This window comes from Semicossyphus pulcher, unplaced genomic scaffold (assembly GCF_022749685.1).
Source record: "Semicossyphus pulcher isolate SPU_LCO1_2020_fin unplaced genomic scaffold, fSemPul1.0.p SCAF_2, whole genome shotgun sequence".
In the NCBI taxonomy this organism is placed as follows: domain Eukaryota; kingdom Metazoa; phylum Chordata; class Actinopteri; order Labriformes; family Labridae; genus Semicossyphus; species Semicossyphus pulcher.
In genome coordinates, this window is record NW_027211693.1 from 6,525,727 (window position 1) to 6,550,337 (window position 24,611).

The following is a 24,611-nucleotide window of genomic DNA, read 5'->3' on the forward strand; positions in this document are numbered from 1 at the left end:
GAGACTCGACACACACACACACACACACACACACTCACCACACGCATCCTTCAGCTCAATTTCACATCAAGCAGATGCACACGCACACACTTTTTGCTCTCTTGGTGTCTAAGTGTTGCGGTTGGCTCGCTAACACACACACTAACAAGAACATGCAGTCTATTGTTCAATTCAAGTGTCCTTTTGTCCCGCCGAGGATCATGGGAAATGAGTCAACTTGTCTCTTCTCATACAGCTGAGATGACCTCCATTAAAACCATTGCTTGTAGATCGTCCTTCAGTCTTGTGATGCAGTTTAAGTCCTTCCTAGCAAGGTCTTGCAAAAGTGCTCATGAGCAAGACTACATGCAACTCCCAGCACCAGGCCTGCATCTTCCTTCATGAAGTGTGTAACGTATATGAACATGCATAAGGCCATATCCACAGTGAAGCAGTTAGAATACTGTTGTTTTATCAAAGGTTGCCGTCGCTGGTTTACAGTTTACGGTTGACACTGAAACTTCTGAACTGTACAAACATATAAATGTCGTCTGCACATTTGATATGCCACGTGGCTTTCTGGTGTTTTTGCACTGTAATCTGTGTTATGTATCCAACGTTTGGACCTCTTTACAGTCGGACGTCACAGTTTTTACTACTTGAATTTGTTTATGTGAGCCCAATAAGCCCTTACTTGTACATGGTTGCGATAGGACGACTTAGTCTTCATTATGCAATCAGGATAGATGGTGTTGTATGCTGTAAAGATTGTTAAACCCATTTGCAAGCAAGTTTGTCAATTTGGGCTATAAAAAATAAAATCTCTCTAACTTGGCAAAACATTTGCTATCCTTTTTTTTGCATTTTTGAAACTCTTCCTGCTCTGGTTTGCACAGGAAGTGGATGAAGGATAAGTGATAAAGATCCTTAAAGCTTTAAAACTGAAAGATTGTTTTTGCTCACTAACACTGTGGCCATTTAATGGCCTTAATGTCCGTTCAAAAATACTGATTTTGATGAGGAAGCAAGTGCAGCTTCATCACTAAAGTACCGTAAACCTTGTAAATAAAGTACTGGTGAAAACCCAGTTATACAGTTCATGCTGCTCTCCTTCCTTTGTCCTTTTCCTCCTAGCAGTAGGGCGGGTATGCACCAGGTGTCCCACCCCCTACAGGCATGATTGTGAGGTAGTTGGAGGGCACATAGCCTCTCTGCCCTCCTCTCGCCTCCACCAGGCTCCACTCAGGGTTCCCTCGTTTGTCGTGAGACTCCAGGACGCGGACAGGTTCGCCGGCCCGAACAGAGACTTCATGGTTTCCTCTCGCTTTGAAGTCATAGGCTGCAAACACCTGGAAGACAAGATGCTGAGTTCAAAACAAGAACAAAGGTAAGCCATGTGAGCTTTCTGTAATGCTTGTTTGATTGTGGGGAACTAAATCATGGGATGTGATGCAATGATCGTGCATTAACGTTCTTAGAATATCAGTTTTTGTTGTATGAATAAATGTTTGGGAGTTTAGTGGAAGATCCTTTTTCCTAAGGTGACCCTCATGACCTTCCAACACGCAGAGGCCATCCATGACGCTCAGCTGCTTAAAGCACTAGATTTAAAAACAACAGGGATGAATACAAAGTTGCATCTTACAACATCTGGAGAGCAGTGAAGATAATCACAATTCCAACAGTTTAAATCAGATAAGTGGCAGAAGCTACAGAGAAAAAAGCACTACAAAATTACTTCCTCCAGCATGGTGACTACCGAAATGTCTCTGGCAGAGGAGCTACACACCCGCTGTGCACACTTAGAGGCCAAATACTATCCGCTAACAAGTCATATCTGGAGTGGGAGCCTCCACTAGAGACAGGCGTCGAGTCACTCTTTGGGATGGACTGTATAAAAGAGTTGGATGTAGCCTCCAGGTCTGAAAAGAGACGCCATTGCTTAAAGGGGCCATATCTTTGAATGGATATTCTCATATTTTCATGGGTTTTTTGTTAAACTGTATAATTCCGTGTTTTCAGGAATTACATTTTTAAAAAGGTCGGCTCTGAAATGGGCCGTTCAGAACAGCAGGTTTCTACGTAGAACCTTGCTCTCGCTGAAATCGACCAATCGTCGTTCACCGTCTTTCACCTCAGGCTGCCTTCTTGCACCAGTTGTAGTCACGTTGTCAAGATTTCAACTTATCATTCAGATACCTCCTGGCAATTCTGACTCGTACATGTAAGGCCGAATAACCGATCCTAGAGCAGCCATGTTTTCTACAACTTTGTAGTGACAGTGCCGTCTGGCCACTCCCCCATGTGGGATCGCACACATGGGGGAGGGGCTATGCGGCCACTAAGGTCTAACCTTTGAATGGCAAAATGGCTTGTTCGTTTCAGGAGGAAAGAGAAGCTCAATTATACAGTATGCAATGTTTAAAACGAAACAACAAACTTTACCAGCGTGATTCAAAAACACATTCCAATAATAGGAAATTGACTGCATAGCTAAAATATGTCCCCTTTAAGCGGGGGGGGGGGGGGGGGCGACTCCACTTACAGCAAAAAGAGGTTTATAGGATAATGAGCTCCCTGCTCACTTGATTTATTATCTCAGTAAACAACAAGTTTTTGGTCTCAATCGCTTCTTTCAAGTTTTCTTCAATACAGCGTGATGTTTACTTGGCAAGTTATGGTCCCAGGTAGAGTATGATATGACACTAAAACAGGGAATGCTTACGTTTACGGCTACCCAAGTTGCCAATGGCTCATACTCCAAACTCTAAAACAAAGAGCGACACGGAGAGGGGAAGTCAGGAGACACTAGGAGGAAGTCAGGACCGGACATGATATCTGAACTTGTTCCCAGAGCCTGAGCTGACCTGCTATAGCATCATTGTTCAAGGAGATCTTCCACTTCTCCCTGGCCCTCTTCATAGTTCCCCCATACCTCACACTGCCGACAATGGTCCCTGTCCTGAAGAAACCTCAATCCAACTGCCTGAATGCCTACCAGCCAGTTATTCTGACCTCAGAGGTGATAAAGTGCTTTAAGGGTCTCGTCAAGGACTTCATCAACCTCTCACTTGCTCTGATCCTGAACCCCCCGTGTGCAAGTCACACACTGTTGTTGTATGGAAATCCACAACACACAACTTCAAAGACAGGAGAATGCGGGCACACAGGTACAATGCGAGCGAACACACACACATTAACACAACCACAAATCATTGTAATATTCTCTGAAAAGGTTAAGCCCACTAGTTATGTCTTGACAAATCCCATCTCATCACCATACACACACACAAAAGACACACACACATGCATGCCCTCAGAATGAAGGCTTCCTAATGAGCCCCGTGTTGGTATGACAGAGAGCCCCTGCAGTGCTAATAGCAGAGTTTAGCCGGCCACTCGGTGTCATTAACAAACCCTACACCTCAGCTCACCTCTCAGCTACGACATCAGCTCTGCCCTGATGGTCTACTCCAATTAGCATTACATTAGCATTTTGCTGGGCAGAGACATGAAGAACCAAAATCGCTATGGGCTGCACATGTTGAAGGAGCTGAGCGAGTATTTCCTGCAGCTACTGCTCTGATGGAAATGAAAGGGTTGAAAGGGGCGCGGCGGAGCTAAACGATGACATGGAGGACTTCCTGCACGTCTACAGAAGAACAGATATTGTTTTTGAGGATGTCTACAAGCTGTAAGGACACAACTCATCCAGGATGTTAGACAGAAATGTGAGAAAATTACATCTTAATGAGATCATTTCCAACAAAGGTGAATGTCCGCTTAAAGGCAAGGAGGCTTCATGACTGAATGTATAGTGGGGGTAAACAGTGTAATAACTCTGATGACAGTGGTAGGCACTATGACTGAATCATTTGACTCATACATGGCTGGATATCCGCTGGCTCAGAGGAGATTAAACCTCTATTTAGTCTCCTTCGACATGGTATAGATCTATTTTTAACAGCGGCGTATAATTGCTCTGCTCAGATCTTTTCTACAGAAGCATCCATACATTTTATTCACTCTTGATTTACTTGTATTTTCCGGTGATAGCGAGTAATTTCTGGTGGTTTTCTCGAGATCGCAACTTATTTTTCCCGTTATCGTGGGAAAACAAAGCTGGTTTTCCTATTATAACTGATACATTTATTACGTTACCTCAAGATAACAGCACTGATTCTCTCAATTTTGGTGATCTAGAAAACTAAACAAGACCTGACATGCCATGCTGCCATTGCCCACGCTAACGAGGTGAGTTAAGCCTCATTCTATGTTCATTTTGTGCTCTTGCAACTCTGGAGATACGAGTTATGATCATCTGACGTGACAGTGGTGCTGCATTGTTATCTTGTGATAAATAAGTCGAGAAAAACGACTCGTTTCCACAGGAAATCGGAGTTAATAAAATGTATGGATGCATGTCCGCTAAGGGCTTCCATACTTTTCACTTCAAAACCAGACATCAGAGTTAATCCAGTCTCTGCTGAGTTGTACATAAACAGTTAGCCTACTGATGACAACAATGAAACCACCAAAGGATAAAGTAGCCTACATGTAGCGACACGATGCAGCTGAAGCCAGCCCAGTTGACACTGGATAAGCAGCAGGGTACACGCAGTATGTATGTAGGTATCACTCTGTATGTAATACATGCAGACACCCACAGTCACACTGTGTCTCAGAGGCAACTCTCTTGTTACAGAGGAAGCAGCAGACTAGGCCAATCTGGCAACTTAATGTTGCAGCTTCTACTTCATGTGCATAAAGGTCATCAAGGTTGACAGTGAGTAATCATACAACAGCATGGAACAAATGTTCTGCAGTGGAGAACAGAAACTTGGTGCACATGAAAGATGTTTTCTATCAGGCAGAGTGAGGACGGGGTGTGAGGGTGTGTATGTTGTGTATGTTTTGTATACGAGCAGACTCAGGGTCATGGGGATGGATGTGGGGAGGAGGGTCATGAAAAACTGCCTCTATGAGGTCACCGGAGCAATCACTCACTTTAACAGGCCGTATGGAGGCATATCTCTCTCTCACATACACACACACACACACACACACACACACACACACACACACACACACACACACACACACACACACACACACACACACACACACACACACACACACACACACACACGCACACATACACGCACACACGCCTGACGCCGAACGCAATCCTGCTTCCTCATCCACTCATCTAAATCTCTCTCTTTCCCATGTACACATCCACATAAACCATCACAAATTTACAAGCCATGACACTCCCCTCTCACACTCACATGTGTTGCAAATGTAAATCAATCTCACAACACACACACACACACACACACACACACACACGCTCTATCTCTGCGCTGCAGTGCTGCACCGCATAAATTAACTCTCGACCCTTCACATCGTAACCCACTTACAAGGTTAAACAGCTAATTATGGACCTTTCCATTAATAACACACTGGTGCGCATCTTTCACACAGATACGGGTGCACACATGATTACACCAGCACACAAACACAGACATGCACACACACAGTCACAGTCAGGCATGTGACAGATTGATGCTTCCCTGGCAGGACGCTGTCACATCCATCAGTTACAGCTTCAGACACACCGAGGCTGTAACATTTAAGGGAATTAACACACACACTCAAAGTTTGGAGGCTGATGTCGGATCATTTAAACTCAGAGCAGCAGGCGGAGGTCAGCCGAAGCTTCGCAGTATAATAAACACTAACAAGGCTTTAAAATATGCTGATGGATGCTATTGTTATGGAAATGTTGACGTCAAACTGTTGTATTTTACATAATATTTGAGAGGCGCTCATTTGAACTCTGCCTTTGGGAGTATTCAGAAGCTACATATAGACAAACAGACTACCGCCCCCTGCTGGTATGGACATTTATCTCTCATGCAGGCGGAGGTTATTTGGCCTGGTGGCTTTACGATGCGTTAAATTCAGCTTCTTGTCCTAGATACAGTCGGCTTCGATGCCTCTGCTTCTTTGTTGATGGTTTGATGTGACTGGGGTGGTGTGGTGAGTGAGTTTCAATCAATGAATCACCTGGAAGCAGGGCTGGCTCATGACGGTCAGTGGCCGGCCCTCTGGGGTGTAGGAGTGTCTCCTGATTCCTGTCACGCCATCAGGAAGGGTCAGGTGTGGCGAAGGGGGCGGGTCATCTGTCGGCTGGTGATATCGGATCAGCTTTGAAGAAGGAGCGTAGCCTCTTCTGCCTGCATGCAACATACATAGATAAAGGAGTCCATATTGTTATATATCAGGACAGTAAGTAACAATTATTTTTGCTGTGGTTTGGTCTATTAAATGAAAAATGATCAGAGCACAAGCTGGGGCTTCAAATGGGTTTGTTTCATCAACAGTGAAGACCTCATTTTGCTGAATTTCTAAATTTGGGGAAGTTTTAGTCTTTGAATTTTGGACATTTTTTCTTAACAATCTGTTTTTATATAAAAAATACTTTACTATAAAACTGCTATAATCGATTATTACACATTTATCAAACTAGATTTTACCAACTTTTTGGAGAAGAGCAACTACCCTTACTTGTTTGTCATGTCTTTGAAGACCTTTGTTATTATTACCGGCATGGGAGGGAGGTGCCCATCTGATAACTGTGTTGATGTTTTTGTTTGATGCGCTGGCTCTCGCTGCCCATCTAACTACAAGTTAGAGTTGGGTATGTGGTTAAGTAGGTAGTATCAGCTTCGGGTTGGGGTTACCCCCTTCCCTAACCTTAACCCCCATCTTCCTCTCTCCTGTCTTCTCTCATGAAAATAAGGGAGTAGAAGAAGGTGAAGCGTACAGCTCGGTCCAGTGGGGGTGTGTGCCAACCCTGGACAGGGCACCTCCCCCTGGCTCTGCCTTCACCGCCTTCTTTCATACACACCTCGCTCTACAAACTCTCTCTTTTGTAGTATCAGTGTTGTCAGCACCTGGAGCTCCCATGACGGAGCCTGGGTCAGTTAAATTTAGCAATGCTGCTTGGGTTGCAGTTACCACTAAGGGTCATGTGGTAGGTTGATTATAAGCATTGGGATGACAAGGGGAGGGGTTTCTTCACTGAATGCTTAACCTTAATCATTAGGGCACAAGTATCTTGTGTTTGCTTCGAATTTAAATAGGAAATAAAAGTAGAGTCACTTTTTCCCCCTGGCTAAATGACATAACAAAAACTACTGGGTTTAATTGCAATTACAGCAAACATCCAAAAGATGGTGCCAAAGAGCTGCATGTAGGAAAGGCTGCACTGACATCAGAGTATCTGCTATAACAGTATTTGCAGCATCACCTTTAGCCTCAGATATACATTAGACAGTTTGGATAATAGTTCTTACTCTACACATCCACAATTCTAGACAGTAGCTGTTATTTTTAATTTATTTCTATCACATGTAACTTGGACAGCCAACCAAGAATCATTTCATAACACAGATACACGTTTAACGTTTTAACCAGGGACTCAGCAGTAGGAAGTTGTTTCTTACCTCCTGCATCGACCAGCCATCTCTTCTTGTCTCCGCGGCTGTCTGCCTCACTGATGATGGCCACAAGCTCCCCTTTAGCCAGGCTCAGGTCCAGGTCCCGGCTGCCCACCACCGTCACCACCACCTGGTAGATCTTTCCAGAACCGTGCTTGTCTGTTAGCTGCTTCAGACGGTGCTGAGAGGACGGACTCAGAGGCTAAATGACAAATACATAAGAGTGTAGAGTGAAAAAAGTTAAAAAGAAGAAAACGGGCCTGAGCCAGAGGTAAGAAATGTGTTCAACTTAATAAATAAATTCAATTTAAAGCTGTTTGAAATTATAGTCCTACCACAAAAAAATCCTTAATTTAAGCTTCTCACAAAATGCAGTAATCTGTTAACATGCACATTTTGGAGGATCCTGCTGTTGACCAATCAGAATCCAGTGTTTTGAGGACTGAGCCTTTACATTCTTACATTAAATTCCATAACTGTGATTTTGCATGGTAGGCTGAATAAAGTCCTAATTGCAATGACAGCTGAGAAATGACGTTCATTGTTTCCAGTCTGAGATTATGTGACCATGCTGGGAAGTATCTTACAAAGTTGCAGAACAGGAAGAAGCACATTCAGAGTCCTGTCATCGATGACTGATTTCTAATTACACATGAATGACATATAGCTGCAGACATGAATCACTGCGATGACGCTGCAAATTCCTCAGCATGTAAAACATGTTGGAGACAAAAATAACCTGTCAGAAGCTCTTCTAATCTCATCTATGGTTATTACTATGACAAAGAAAACGTGAGGCGAGTACACCTGCTCTTTCTGGAGGTTATTAATTCAAGTTGCTAGGTAACCTACCTAGCAACTTGTAAGGAATGTGACCTAGTTTAAGGTATCTGATAGGTAGTGATGCAGACAGGAGGAACATATGTTTAAAGAAATGTTGTTTGTGTAGCAAAATTACAACACAAAACCAAAAGAGAAAATAATTAACAGCACGAAAGCTGCTGTCAATCAGACCTCTCATACTTTCAGTGAATATTAAACTGCCGCTATAAGAGGAAGCACATATTAGCATCCTATGTTTGTATATTTTGGTCATTCGTTTTTGACGCATTTAATCATAACCGGAAATGTTGCACAAGGGTTACTCACTTTACCAGTTGGTAGCACTAGATATTAGGATGCATCCTCTGGAGACCATGAACGCCTACATATATTTTTTTATGGCAAATCATGCTTCCACTTGCCATGCTACCAGATTGCAGATGTAAGAGGAAGGTCATGTTCATAGCATTGTCCAGATTATTGTGACACTGTTTATCTTTGTTTAAATTTGTTATTAAATCAATGCATATATAGTGTACCTAGAGTTGTTTAGAGATGCACTAAGATGTACATGTGTGCATTCGTAGATTTGCATGTTGACTGTATCAGTTCAGCATGTATGCTGTGTTGCATGAAGTTAGCCACTTTCCAAACTGTGTGTGTGTGTGTGTGTGTGTGTGTGTGTGTGTGTGGTAACACGAGAGTTTCTATATCCCTAGTATCATCCTGAATGCATGTTTAAGATCATTCCAGTGATTATGCAGAATTATTTGTCCACCACAAGAATAAACAGCCAAAGGGGGAACCCTCGTCTGTGATACTTCTAAAACGACACATCCCGTTATACTAGCTTGGTTATAACAAGGGATCTGTAGATATGATTAAATTTGATGCTTTTTATGACCTTTTAAAAAACATAATCCACACCATACAGGAAGCTTTCTCTCAGTATGACAAAAATATATACTGGATGTTTCTTTGTTTTCAAAGAGGAACTAAAAGGCGTACAGTTAACATAATTTTTCTTGGAGTTAAAACCTTATAAAAGCTTATACAATTTTTGCCAATCCTTTTGCATTTAATGTGTTTAATGGTATTTGTAAAAGACACAGTAATAAAAAATATCTTATATTATTATCTAATTATGGACCATGAAGTAAACACAATGAGCTCTCAACAGAGAGATTTTCAAACTTCCTCTGCGTTGTTAATGAGCTGATACCTGTTGTTACTGTTTCTACTGAAATGCTGCTACATCAGTCTGGAGTGACAAGTTTTGACAACAGAGGCATCTGTTGTAGTAGATCCTGCTACTCTTACACACACTTACTGTTCATTTTACTCTGTTATTACATTTTTACATTACTCGTCTTTACGTTGCACTTATCATTAATTGTTTGAAATGTGTCTTCTGTGTGTCCTGTGACGTTTTGTTCTGCGTCTTCTGCAACATCTTTGTATAGTGGGACATGTATTGCCAATAAAGCAGCTAAAATTACTCGTGCACCTGTTGGAGTCTGAAAGGCGATGAAGGTCAGGTGTCCAATGACAGTTTATCGTTTCTAATAACCATGTTTGTCTGTTGACATTTGATCTATTTATGACACTTCAGAGGGTTAATGAAGTAAACAAGCACAAGTTACATCAAAGTGTTCCTGGTCAACAACCCAACTAAACACACTCTGACACAGCAGCTACTTTCAGCTCCGTCTGTACCAACCTGGACGACGGGGGCATTGAGCGTGTCTCCTACATCCTGACACAAACTTTCCAACCTCCTCGCACCTTGAAGCACTGCAGATTCTGCCCACTCCCAGAATGCACTGGGGTTCAGCGAGCTTTGGGGAAGCTGAAAGAAAGAGACAGGAGACAGAACAATGAGTAGAGAAATTAAATCCTTTAAAACTCATTAATTTCTATAGTCACATTTAGTTAGGGGACTGAAATACAGCGACTTCTTGGGTTTTTTGTTATTGTTTAGATAATTGATTAATTGGCCGAGAAATTAAAGTTATTTTTTCTCCTCTTAATAGAAAACTTAATTTTGGACAATTTTGTCCCCCATATGGCATTACCTGTTGTGCAAAGCTCTGGAACAGCTGCTCCATGTCTGAGGCGAGGTCTCTTTGCAGACAGCTGAACGTGCCCAACATGCTCCAGATCATCTGCAGAGCCAAACCATTAAACTGAGGAAGCTCATTGAGGAGCAACGTGTTCATTGTCCTGTGAAGGGAGGCGAAATTAAAATGTCAACAAGAACCAAATTTTAGCACTTTTGTTATTTTGACTGCAAAAAACCCTTTGAGGTATGATATGACTCTACAAGCTAAAACACCATTTTAAATATCCCCAAATGGTGTCAAGGAGATCACTAGGTGAAGTTCAGGATTGATGCCACGACTCCAATATGGACCGATGCACTCACTTCCTTTTTATAAATCCTGCAACATCAAATAATCCCACATAATTTCCACCCTTGAGTCCAGCCTGTAACAAGCCCTCTCTGTCTCTCTACCTGTATGTGTTAGCCACGTCTTGTTCCTCGTAGCTCAGACTGGACTTCTCACTGATCACTTCGTAGTCGAGCAGCTTGTCCAGCCTTTTCCTGATCAGGTTCCTCGGGCCCGCCAGGAGGTCACGGAGCGCACACAGCGGCTTGTGGATTAGCGTCCTCATCCTCTTCTCCTATATGGAAGCACAGATGATGCTCAACATGAGATAAATGCTGTGCTAGTTAATGCATCGATCATTTAAGACTGACAGGGTCCCTTCTTCACAAAGAGTATTCACTTTGATACTTGAGAATCTTTTCTTTTAAAGTGCAATAAAGAATATTAACTTGCTCAGTAAAATAATTTAACTACTGATATCTGGATGAAAATGTCAAGTAGGCTCACGAATGTAGGAAGAATCCACTGTCTGAGAGCTGTAGTGATCTCCTTGTAGCAAATAGGTGCCTTCTCTCCGTCCATATCGAAGTCAAACTCCTCTGTTTTGCAGGCCAGGAACCCCTGCAGACAACACCATGATAAAATAAACAACATATAAACCCTGCTCAGGTTTCTGAAACTGGCTGCTATGGCCAAATTGTGAAGAGATGTTGCTTTCTGAACACGCAAGACATGGTTTATTAACCCAGAAAGTGGCCAACTTTCCTGGCCTTGCAAACATAACTGGCCTTATATTAGCAGGAAAATCTGAAAAACATGCTGGATACAGTGCAGATCCTTGTTAGCTATGAATATAAAGAGGAAAAACTTAAACAGAGGATAATTTGAGAGTGGAAAGGTACACAAAAACCCATGTGTTTGACCTCAGGAGCCTCTGAGTGTACACAGTGTGACTCATAAACATGTTCAGTATAAATATCCAGCTATGTCCCACTTGTTCCACTTCTCCAGAAAGTCTAAGTTTTAAGAGGGACTGGTGTGATCTCAAATGAATCACTGGGAAGTGAACAGCGCTGACAAAGACAAAATGTTGTGTAAAATGTCTTCTGGAGCCTAAATTATCCTGTAACAAGGGCTAATGTATGTACGTATATTGCAAAAAGCTCAAGGGAGATATGAGCAGCAGTTTGAGGACAGTATGAAAGTCCGCAGAGTGACTATAAACAAAGAACAATTCCTCACAGATATTTATTATGTCCTTCCCTAAACGTTCAGGACTTTATTCAAACCAGACATTGCACACATTGTATTGTAGCCTTCAGGCAATGTTCCACATAATGATACACACAACAGGAAGTATATCTTAATTAACGCTGATTAAAGCTGAGGAAATGCAGCCTACCTGTAGGTGATGCAGGTACGTCTCCACGTTCTCAAGGAGCTCCAGGATCCCATGCTCCAGGACATAAAAGAAACCTTCCAGGGAGTCAAACTCCTCATCCACCAGCTAGAGCACAACGCACAGGGAAACATACGGTTTCTGTCATACAGGGTTTTAAAAAGATGCTAACTACACTTTCCTGTTTACTGTTTTCTTGGCTCTGAAAATGTGCAAGATGTCTGCTTTCTTTCTTTAGCTTTAGATCAGCATCTGTGGAATGATGCCATACATAATGTCCCTACAATTTAAAATAATAACTATAATCACTTGTACCTGACCTTCGACTCTCTCAAGACTGCTTTCCATGTGCTGTTCTGAAACACTGGTACTCTGTTGCATTGGTGAATCACCAAGGTATAGTGAAGGAATGTAAAGCAGTCGGCAACCATTACAAATGAAGCCACGGGGGACATGTGAGGATGCTCATGGAACTCTTAGATCAGAAGAAAAGAACACTTTGCACGTCTATTTCATGAGACAGAGGCATAAGAGAAGGAGGAGTTTATCCAAAGTAGAGCCCAACAAACATAGCGTTTGGATGATATCGTCACTGGCATCATAGATTTATCAGTATCTGTGTATATGTTTCCCGATATGCACGGATATAAAAGTACTTGTTATAGAACATATAATACAGAAAACAATGCTTAGGGTGCATTCAGACCCAACAGCTGTGGTCCAGACTTTCAGACATTACTCTGAAGTTCAGTTCGTTTGGACAGGTGAGAACACGCATTCGAACCCTGGTGCAGACCAAACCATTGGACCACGGTCCGCCAGAAAAGACTGGACTTGGTCTGTTTCCAAATGAACCACAGTCCGACTTAAAGTAGGACCTAATACAGGAAGCAAACCAAATACTGTCCATTGTGGGTTGTTAACGGATGTTGACACTTGCAGAGACGCAGCCAGGCAGCAAGATGAGTACAGGAAGGATGTTGGGGAGCGACGAGGTCAGGGCTCTGATAGAAATACAGACTGACCAAACAATTTCACAAATGCTTGTTGTCAATGTGATTTTCCCTCAAACATGTCCTGTCCAGTAGGTAAACAGAATTGTTCTCTCTCTCTTCATTTACTTGAGGCAGTTTTCTATGTGGAAATTCTGACCAGTCAGAAGCAGTTTCCATGCGCATCAAAACTTTTGGTCCTGTCTCAAAATCCTCAATCTGTCAGGCTTTAATCCAACATTTCAGACCCTGTTCCACCGTCTAACTTGCATTAACCTTCATTTGCCTGACGAATACAAGTCCCACAATATGCAGGAGACTTTGGATGAACTGTTTGATCAGACCTTAAAGGCCTTATCAGACTGAGAGGTGTGACCTGGCAAAGCAAGGTAAGAGCAGCAGGTCAAAGCAAACAGCAGGTTCAATAAACAATCACCTCGTACATTTTCTCTGCAGGTTAATCGCTTGTCGGATTAATTATTAACTTGAGTCTTGTAGCTGGAGGGAGTGTGTGTACAGGCTCTTGAGACCTTAAAGAGTTACCTCTGATCATCCTCAACTAACAAGTGGCTTCTTTGTGTTAGGTTTTCCTTTTTTTATGCCGAACTTCCTGGAGCTGGTGGTGAACCCGTGTTGGCTTAGGCACACTTCTGCAGGAAAGGCAATATTTAAACTAGTGGCAATAAACTTCTATCCTACCTTAGTTGCAATCCCAGTCTCGTGTTTGAAGTGCTGGCTGATCCTCGCTGTCTTCTTGGCGATGCTGTGGGTGTTGAGGCGGTTGATCTTGTCCTTTATGGTCAGGGTTTCTGTTTTCTTGTATTTATCAGCTGGAATAGGAGAAGGAGGGACGGTTAATCTGGAGTTCAGTTCCAGGCCTCCCATTTAACTAAGACAATAAACACTATAATACACTGTATGTCACTTCAACTAACATAGCTCTATAGACATACAACTGCCTTCCTCTACCTGCTGGGCTACATAGGGAATTGAAGCCCTTTTTACACTGCGGTTCCACCTCAGCACCGTAACGAAGCTCCGCCGCCATGCAGCCATTGCCATTTTACATTGGACCAAGCAACGCCGGCGTAAAGCCGCCCCAGTGTGTGTTTTTAAATAGCCTTCCAGCATTGCAGAAGCAAAACGGAAGCAAGGTGTAAACAAACAGCATGTGCCTCTTTGCGTTCTACATAGAAGACGGAGCGTAACAGAGGCGTTATAATCCCGCCTTGAACTGGCAGTGTAAAAGGGGCTATAGACTCTTGAAAGGGAAGTCTGGAGTTTTTAACCCTGGGTCTAATTTCTTACATATTTTGGGGTCTGAATAACTAAAAGGTACAAACAGTTTTGGAGTTGCTCAAGTAACTATGTTAGCTGGCAGTCGGTTTTCGCTGTTATGGCTAATAAGAAAATACAGCCAAACAAAAAGAAAGAGCAGCTAGCTTGCTTTTTTTTTACTGTTGTTATGGTAACCACCGAATCATTAGCTGACATTAACCTATCCGTTATTTTGTAAACTGACAGATCTGTTCCCAATTATTTTGGATAAAATACTTAACTTTGCGTTCAATAGATTAGTTATATCTGTATTAAAAAGTGGACAGGTGGAGGGCACTTGCTCTGGCTTTGATGGAGTGTGAGAGGCTGATCCTAAATACATTAAACACAGGGAAACAGAAACTCAACGGTAAACTCGATGTCGTCACCCCCACAGAAGGCCCGCCTCTCTATTCATCCGATTGGACAATGAGGAAAAAACGGCAATGACGTCGGGCGCTTTTCTGCTTTGAACTGAAGTTTTTTCATCTCGAGGACTCAGAACGTTCCAAAAAACAGGAGCCGCACAGAGCGGAAAAACGTGAGGCACTCAGCAACACAAAAGCAGCGCACAATAAGCTTCCCTCTCACTGAAAACAAATACAAAAAAGCCCCCAGCTGCTAAAACGTGCTCTGTCTGATCGGGACCTAAGGCTGTTTTTTTAAACCAGAAATATCGATTACATTGCCCACTTGTCCATCAAAAACTACTGCTGCTTGGATCAGTTAGTTTCTTTGTGTTATTGGCTGTAAAGACAGCAATGTCACCTTTTTTTCTGGCAAATAAAAAGCATCTTACCTTGACAAAAAAAGTCTATTTCTCTAGGGGTCTGTAATGTTGTGATACACTCTGAATAACTGTGCCTTGCTTCTCTAATTTGATCCCAAAGTATTAAAAAAAGAGAAGAGAATAGCATTATATTTCCTGTTTTCTAGGTATATGACAGTGACTCACCAACTTCTCTGAAGCGTTTGTACTCATTGATGCGACAGTTCAAGGCGATGGATGTGTGAGCGGTCTGCTCCAGGAGTGCATATGCTGGGTGAGTTTTCTCTGTGTGTTTTTGGATGGTCTGCAGGAGGAGGGGGTAGCGGGCGATCCGCTGCACCGGCATCACCAGGAAGAAACTCAGAGAGGTGGCGTTTACTTCAGGCCTGGAGAGATCAAAGGCATTTCATTTTATGTTCTAGGCTAAAGGTTTATGTTCTAGGCTGAAACAACAAATTATGTCAACCTACGCTGAGGCCTTGATGACTCCGACTATCTCGTTCCAGAGCGCCTCCTTCTGTTTGTAGCTGTTCTCCACCACTGTGACGTAGTTGTAGTTGGCCAGGTATTCCTTATAGGCCGCCTCAATGTCTGAAGACAGGCTGAGGAAGGAATCACCTGTCAGGAAAGTCAAGAAATCATGCTCAGAGCACAACACACATCGTCCTTGTTAGATTTACTAACACTAATGGATGCCTAAAATATAATAGTGCAGTATATAATAGGCCACTGCAAATACGAGAGGTGTGGTCCAGAAAGCCCCCACTGTCAATGCTCCCACATGGTTTTAAAGGTATGAAGTATGAACAATAAGCTCTTGTATATGTGCATTCAATTTGCACTGCACTCATCACTACATCAGGAGACCTAGATCTCTAGATCTACAAAGTCTGGATTCTCACATTGTGAAAACCACGTGTGACAGCAAGATGTGTGAAGATCTTGTTGGTTTCCTGTCAACAAGTGTGATAAAGGCAATTAATCTAGAGAGTTAGACCGCCTCTTTAAAACCACCAGCAGCCTTACCACTTTCTGGCTGACTAGTCAAGTAACTAGGACAACCTCATTGATTTCGAAGGGAGATTTCAGCCTGGGACTGAGCAACAGTAAAAAAAAAAAAATCCAAGTTTTATTCCTTACAGAGGGTCTCCAGGTAGAGAGGGTCTCCAGGCTTCACCTCCTTCTGGTCCAACAGGCTGAGGAGTCGACTTGACACGTTGATCACATCCTCTATGTAGAGAAACATGCTGTCCAGGTTGGCTAAGGGAGGCTGTAGTGGGCGGACAAACGGAAAGATACACCAATTAATTTCAAGTATGCACAGAATTCACTCCATCAAGTCCTCTCCACTGCCTGGGTTGATAGTGGATGTGCTGGGATCTTCAACTCTGTCCTTCCATCACATGAATCTGATTCCAACATGGTACTCATTTTAGGAGTGACTGGTAGGACATTTTATGTAGTTTTTACAGGTATAAAATGTCCATCATCTCTTTCTATATGAGACAATTTCCAACAAAATGTGATGAAAAATATGCAAATATAATCATACTGCAATTATTATGACGGATATTGTGATGGTGGTATGCATCCCAATTGTAGTGGGAATATTTTCTTGTTTTGAGTTTTATCTGCGTATGAAATATAAAAAGTGATAGTTGCATTTTTTCTTGCAGAGGTCTGTGAGAAACAAGCACTTCCCCTTATCTCTGGAGAACTGGCGCTTTTCTGAAGCACAACAATGCTTTATTTCTAACTGTATGTTGTGAAACTTTTTACCTTGTGAACTGCAGCTCCTGCGATTTGATATTGCACTTGCCCAAATTGGGATTTTAATCATTTAAAAAAATAATCGTTCAGGCCTGTTTTTACATGCTTAAAGACAAACACAAACATAAAATATATATTTCAATTAACACATCAGTACAAATTTAATCAGTGACCCTGAATTTAAGGTCCTGTAAGGATTTTTTAGATGGTTATGAAACAGAAATGAATACTGATGCCTCTATATTAGCTACTAAAGCAAACGAGACCTTCAGCGACAAGACTGAATATTTTCTTAATGGTTACCTTTAAAGTTATAATCTCAAAGATCTCAGTTTTGTTCTCTTTGGCGACACCTATGGTGATAAACAGTAATTGCGGGAGCACACTTCTTAGATATCCAGACAGTGTCGCATGTGTGACGTCCACGGTTGGCTCCGGTTGTAACTCTTGACTGGCTTTTCAGACTGTTTGCTTCATCTGAGCGTCGAGTTTGTTTATTTTTCTTTGGATTTTCACTTATTTTTGAAGTTGTATCTGTAGTCGTCCATCTTTTCTTTGTTTGTTCAGCCAGAGTAGATTACTGTTTACTCGCAACACTTGCACTCCGCCTACCCTCTCTGGCAGACCAACCACTGCTGGCTGATGGAAAACGCGTCACTAACTGGGCGCCCAGTTCGTAATACTGCAACTGCAAAGGCTTTCATCAGTGGGCCATAGGCTCAATCACCATTGTGTTACCTCATTCGGCGATAGATAGCGACTTAACCAACACTTATTTAAATGAAAATCTTCGAGATATCCCTTTAATGCTTGTAACCACTGCTGGGTTGGTGTCAGACGAGGAAATTAACACAAAATCAACACAAACCGAAAGTTGCTCACAGGAGCTTTAATAAAATCTGTTCATAGCTCAAATAAAACTGAAGCCAAAGAAGCTAAGTGTTTCAGCTTTTCTTACAAAGCCATCAAAAATTATGCTGGCACTGCATCCAAACAGTCAGAGTATTATTTGCACTAGCATCATTCATGTCCTTCCCAAACTGAGCTTTCCAGGCTGAACTATGTTTTTATTTACATATGTAAATGTAATGTTTCTCTTGTGCAACATTTCCTTGTGTGTCTGCTCCCTTACCGGGAAGATGCAGAGCAGATAAAGAGCCCTTTTGTTTCGCTCCATTCTTTTCTAATGAGACAACAGTGGGCCGTGCTGGAAGACAATCTGCATTTTGCCACAGAAAACAAACCAGCAACTTTTCCTGTCGCACAATGGCACCATTCAGTCACAGATTTATTCTGTTTCTCTGTCCGGCGCTCTGTCCCTCACTCCTCCCTCAGGCCTTCTCCTGCTGCCCTACCCTCCTCTCTTCATCATATTCTTTTACCCTCATTTTTAACACCGTTTTCACCTCCATCTTTCATTTTGCCTCTTACACCTTGAACCAGATAACACAGATTCATCTTCTTCCTGATATCTCCTCCATCAACCATCCCCCTTTCACCAGTAAATTTCCTTCCCTTCACAGGTAATTAGCTCATACTTTAGCTCTTCCATTCATTCTTTCTATTGTCATTTCATTCCTCTTCATCTATCCTTCCCTCTGTGTGTTATTATGTTCATGCTCATCCACAGCTCAGTCCTTCCAGCCCATAAAGCTTTATTCCATTATGTTTTACGAGGCCTCATTTCATTACCGCATAATAAATGATTATTTAGCAGCAATAAGCAATGCCTCAGACGTAATGAAAAGCTAACCGTTATAAACAACCATGCAGCCCCTGAGTAACAGCTCCTCTGGATGCTGCAGCGCATGGAGGCATTAGTCTTCATTTAAAGGCCTAATCAAAATGGTTGTGCCATAAAAACATCACAAAACACAGAACTAAAGCTGCCATTGCTCCTAAATAGTTTGACAGAACTTAAAAAAACATAATGATGATGGTATTTAACACCATTGCTCTCCGGCGCCAAAGATTTGATGGACAAACTTAACTGTTTTTAGACAGTCTTCATAGGAAAAACAATGCTTTGAAATGCCAGCTCATCCATACCTGTAGTTTCTCCAGGTTGCTCCTGATGGTCACAGTGCTGACTTGCAGCAGTCGCAGGTAATTCCTCTCAGACTGGACCAGCTCCTCTGTGGCCAGCAGCTGCCTCTGAGCTGCCCTCTCTTTAGCTGCTGCTTCATCCTCTTCAGACTTCTTTTTGGCCTCCTCTGCGAGCCTCTTCTCTGATATCGAGCTATCCTCTGAGAAACTGTCAGTGGAAGTGTTTGCATCAACGAGTTCTGAGCTTTCTGCTGGTGCCTCCACATATATGGACACATTCGACTCCTCCTCTGAACTGAACGTCTCTTCTCCAAACTGATCTTTCTCTGCCGCGTTCTTCCTCGCCTGGAGTTTCTCCATCATCGGATCGTTCTTGACGACCTTCTCTGCAGCTCCGAGGGAAGACAGGGCAGGTTTAGGGAGAGGCAAGGTGAAGGAGGAGGGCTGGGGCCTCCTGGGAACCTCCATGTTGGAAATCACTGTAAAACAGAAAAACTGTTTAGAGAATGTGTTTTCATGTATGATTTTGTCAAATGGGTTCTTTATCTTCTACCTAGTCACTGTTAACCCTTTTCCACTGAAATTAGCGCGTTGATGCAGGTTTTTCAGACCCAGGAGGACCCACTTATAGATGCCGATTGTCTCTTTTCCCACTGCCAGTGAAGTATACTCCTGTAAGCCTCTTTTCTGCTGTGTCACCGTCTGACATTACAAACGCGCTGGAGACCAGGTTAGTAAAAAGTGAAGATGTTACGGTGGTTAGGTCTTTATTGTATCTATTAATGATTCAGTCTGTTTATCAAACTCAGAACCGACAAATTTGGAACGATGTTCGAGCGCTGCTCGGACGGAGACGGGTGGAATTTGTAGCTGAGATGACATGGAGTCGCAGAAGTTACCGATGGAGCATAGCATCGCGCCGGAGAGGGGCGGAAATTAGCGAGTTGACCCGGGTTTAGTGTTCCCATCAGAGCCGAGGCGATAATTACCCGGGTCTACTGCAGAGTCATCTGACCCGGTCTGAATGCCGATTGTAACCTTTACCATTAAGCAAATAAGGCGGGTGTAAGTGGGGTTTTTTGCCAGTGGGAAAGCTGCTTTAGGCATCTGTTTAGTATTATAAAAAGGTTTTAATTGTCATTTTAAAGCATTAAGTACATAAAGTTGGGTATGGAAAGAGGAGATAACCTCTGCAGAGTGCATGGTGTCAAATGTCCTTAATCCACTGTGGAACAGATGGACCACACAGGATGATGAGGATGGGCAACACAGAATTTAACAAGAAGATTGTAAGAAAATATGCATCTCAGTTGCCTAATCTTAGCTACGTATTTGAATCGGAACTTCAGCAGGAACATGTTTCAAAGAGTCAAAATAGATAGCTGTTGAGAAAAACGTCACCATGCAGGTTCGGTTCCCCTTTGTGTTAGTTAGATTAATCAAAGGTCAACCATAAACACGTCTTAGCGGCTCGTTGTCTTTTCCCTCTAGCTAACACAAGGCAGAAGCTCTGCAGTTTCACATGTATCAAACTTCAAAGCTCAATGCAGAGGCAGAAGGGGGGGAAAATGAGCACATGACAGTGACAGCTGTGAGAACATGACTGATGAACAGGCTAACTTTTGTACAGCATCCCCCCGCTGTATTAACACTGCTGTGTCTAAACTGTGAGTGAGGCATGCCAGAAGAGACACATTGACATGAATAAGAATTCCTGTTTACAGAGCTCGAGACAAGTTTTTCTCAACATCTGGTGCAAATCACATCTTCAAAAAGAGCATTACTTAAATTTCAGGGCACATTATGTAACATTCCTGCTCTTGATTCAAGGTGAATCACTCGGAAGGGAATTGCATATACAGATGGCTACGCCAGCATTCAGCAGCAGAGCGACAGATGACGTGGCTTTGTTTACACTGTTTACTTCACACCAACATGCACTGAGAGGAGATGCATTTTCATGGGTCCTCTGAGCTGGAACACCACGTGTCGGCCCACCAGGAGGCTGCCGGGCTGCTCGCAGAGCGACTTATGCTGCCACCGCTGTGACAATTAGCCATGACACGGTTCATCCAAACAGCCCTCTGTGGCTTTAAAGGACTGACTCTGATGACAGTTTTATTTCTGACTCTGTGATTAATTATGACATCTTTGTGGGAAGTTATTTACGTCAACATCAGCAGCAAGGCTTGCAATTTCTTCCATGCACCACAGTCTGTAGGGTTGGGTCTTTAATCCTTGCATAAGTGTATCTGCTAATATCAAAAGAATACCTTTGTAATTCCGAACTGTGAAAATATTAAACACATTTTCTACACGACCCTCTTCATGCTCCTTTTCATGCTGTGTACAAAGACACATTTCAATCAGTTCTAATAAACATTATATATGTAACTCTAACAGTCTGATACTCGACTTCTATTAGCATGTTCCAGCACTGCCGTACCTAAATCTCTCTTCCACTTTCTGTTTGAGTAAATGTCCTGTTTTTTCGACAGTTGAGTTGGTGAGTATTATTGTCACTAAATGATGAAAATTATATAAAGTCATACAAACAATTCCCTTTATATTTGTAGTAACTAGAGCACACTGTGAATCTGTTTTAATCTACTCTTTAAAATGTAATTGTGTTGCTGAAAAATAATTCACTTGTTGATCATACGTATAAGTAAAATTTGACTAGACCTTCAACTATCAGTCGATAAATCAATTAGGCAACAGAAAGATAATTGACCACAAACTATATTGTTGATGAATTCATAGGTTTAGTAACTTTCCAAGTTGCTTCTTTAATGTAATCATTTCCTGTTTTTCTTCATCATCTCACCATCATCCTCTCTGCGTCAGAGAAACTGTACCGCCGGTTTTCCCCCTGCGGGTAAATCAAGTATTTCTGGTTCTGATCTTTGATAGTAAATGAAGAGTCTTTGGGTTTTGGACTGTTGGTCTGACAAAAGACAAAAATCGTCACTTTGGGCTCTGGGAAACAGCCATGCTACATTCAACAGAGTAAATGATTAAACCTGAAAATAATCAGCAGATGAATTGATAATTAAAATAATCTTTAGTTGCAGCCTAAATATGACAAGACATTACACGACCACTTTTTGGTAATTGACAGTTTTAACACACATCTTCACATTACACAGTCATCAAAAAGTGTTGGCGGTCAATACACCGCCAAGTAGCATGAACTTTAATGAGATGCATACAAAAAAAACAACTGCTAAATATACTGTATGTATTGGACAACACAAAAACAGCCCACTGCTATACTAACTACCTTTATGCCTGTGTTAAACTGTGTTGGGTTATACTGAGACACTTTCCACACCTTAAAATGTTTCTTCTTCTGCCTTCCTTTAAAGTCATTATTCTGCATGATTGCATTGGGTTTTTGAGGTAACTACCACTCTTTAAATAGGTTATTGTGACTGTAATCCCACCTCACAGATTTATCTTTTCCCTCCAACAAAAGGGGTTTAGGGCTTTAAAGGACATATGGTGACCCAGAGAGATTTAAAACTAGAGCGGAGCATCAAACCTCAATCCTTTTTTAGTACTGACGGTGATCAATCTGCATTAATATTGGTTAAAGGCTCAAATTGGTCAGATAGCTCCTTATTTAAGTCAAAATTGTGCCTTTTCTAAACTCTTTTGTTTGGACAAAGTTTGTGACAAGCTGCTTGTAGTTAAATGCAACAAACACTTGAATGTAACATTTTAAAGGTTGGCTTTTTCTTAAACAAAAAAGGAGCTTGTAAAACTTAAAAGTAACATTTATAACAGTATAATTTTAGCACATGCACCGAAACTCAGGTATCATATGAGCACTACATATAAGCTTTTTATAAACTATTACACAACAGCAATTATCGCACACAAACACACAACATCGCAGATGAATCTGACGCAGAAACTTTCTTTAAATCCAAAAACAAGTGCTCCAGGCTGAGACATCCGCCGCTCACAAGCTGAACCAAAACCACAGCAAACTCTGCATGACCTCCACCATAGCAGTGTGTATCAGTGACAGAGTACCATTAAAACATGTACATGAGATCAGGCTGTGATTACCTTCTGCAGAATCCCTGATTCAGCTGTGGTGCACCTCGATCTCCCCCCTCTCTCTCTCCTGTTGTGCTCTGTCCCAACTGAAGCAGAGGTCTGCTGCAGAGGAGACACTGCAGCACTGAAACACACACACGCACGCATAAACGCACTGGTGTAACTTTCTCCAGTGACTCACACACATCAGGCTGCTGCTGGGCCTAATGTGGCAGGAGTGTGTGAGTGTATAGCCATGTGTGTGAGTGTGTGAGAGAGGAACACAGGGTATGAGTGTGTGAGGAAAGGGGGGATGGGAGTGGAAAGGAGGGTGGGCCGGCTGTTTTGTAGAGGAAAAAGAGGGGAGGCGGAGGAAAGTGTGGCCACACACACAAACACACACACACACACACACACACACACACACACACTCATGCTGCTGAATAAGCTGATTGACTGCAGCAGCTGGTGGGAAGAGGAAGTTGCACTCACCCAGGCGGATACTGATTGGCCGGAAAAGTCTTCACAGTGGACTGAAGGACCAATCAGACGGCACCTGGAGAGGGCTCATGAAACACTAAGCGGGCCAATGAAGAAGCAGGTCTGAAGTGATTGAAGTTTTCCTCTCACAGGAAACAAAGGCACAGCAGGACGTCCCATCCTCTCCCAATTGCAAGAGGATTGCCTGGCTTCTCTGGTGGACGGTAACAAAAAGGAGATTTACGGCTCGCTCCTTTGGATTTCTTCAGTCGGAAATAAAAGATTTATGCACAATTAACAATTAAACAAAGACTTGAAGACGGTGCAAGTTTGCTGAGCAGCAACTAGTTAGTTTCAAAAGAAAGTTAGGAAGACTTTGAGAGTCCACAGCAAAACCATTCACTTTCATGCGATGTAAGATGTGGTAGAATTTTCCTTATTCAGGTCTTAGAGTAAAGAGATATTAGTTAAAGCATCCGCTGAGGACTCAGGGGTCAGGCGTAGGGAGATAGTATTCCTGAGGTTCAGAGTGACCCTATAACACTGTAGATTGTAAATCCAACGGCGTGCTGATGAAGATATGCACCATCCGCGAGTTGGCCTCATAGTTATCTGTTGTTATGGACAACAGGCTCCATACCCAGATTACTCCGGCTAACACTTGTTCCCGTCCCTCTGCACATTTGAGACAGTCTGTCTTATTTAACTATAAGTAATATTGCTTACAAGGTCATTCTAAGATTAGGACTATCGGCTCCAGGGAGGTCTTTGTTGGTAGATAGCAGATAGACAACTCGTCATCCGAGGGGTTAAATACCGAGCACCTGGAATGGTCTGGTAGAATTGACTTGGCATTACACTACGCCTCAGAGTGTACCGTTTCTGTATTAACTCTTCAATTTAAGCCATCTGAGTCTCCCGAGTCTTCTTCCGTTTCTGGTTTGTCAAGCTACAAGAATTCATCACACGAGACAGTGAGGTCGCCCAAAAATTCCCATAAAAAAGGTATCCAGCCGTTCCAATATATTTGTGTGATCTGTGGTTTATAAGAGACAACGGTCAACACAGTGGGGGAGAAAGGAATTTCACATG

General features: G+C 42.4%; 1 protein-coding gene across 1 annotated transcript; it reads right to left on the reverse strand.

The window, feature by feature from the left end:
• Positions 1 to 841: 841 nt before the first annotated feature.
• arhgef37 (Rho guanine nucleotide exchange factor (GEF) 37) lies at positions 842 to 23,133 on the reverse strand. The gene is made up of 14 exons (XM_069670372.1): positions 23,070 to 23,133; positions 18,996 to 19,471; positions 16,317 to 16,446; positions 15,647 to 15,794; positions 15,363 to 15,562; positions 13,790 to 13,920; positions 12,102 to 12,206; positions 11,207 to 11,320; positions 10,825 to 10,994; positions 10,385 to 10,532; positions 10,030 to 10,158; positions 7,494 to 7,689; positions 6,052 to 6,221; positions 842 to 1,328 (listed from the first exon to the last, which is right to left on the reverse strand). Exons 2-14 carry the CDS (start codon positions 19,458 to 19,460, stop codon positions 1,110 to 1,112), a joined length of 2,325 nt encoding a protein of 774 aa, XP_069526473.1. The 5' UTR covers positions 19,461 to 19,471; positions 23,070 to 23,133; the 3' UTR covers positions 842 to 1,109.
• Positions 23,134 to 24,611: the final 1,478 nt, after the last annotated feature.

Coding starts and splice junctions, on each gene's coding strand:
- arhgef37 (XM_069670372.1), bottom strand. CDS start 19,460: ATGGAGGTTCCCAGGAGGCCCCAGCCCTCCTCCTTCACCTTGCCTCTC. Junction 15,563..15,646: donor GGAGTCATCAAGGCCTCAGC/GTAGGTTGACAT, acceptor TGATCTCTCCAG/GCCTGAAGTAAACGCCACCT. Junction 10,995..11,206: donor AGTGGATTCTTCCTACATTC/GTGAGCCTACTT, acceptor GCTTCCATATAG/GAGAAGAGGATGAGGACGCT.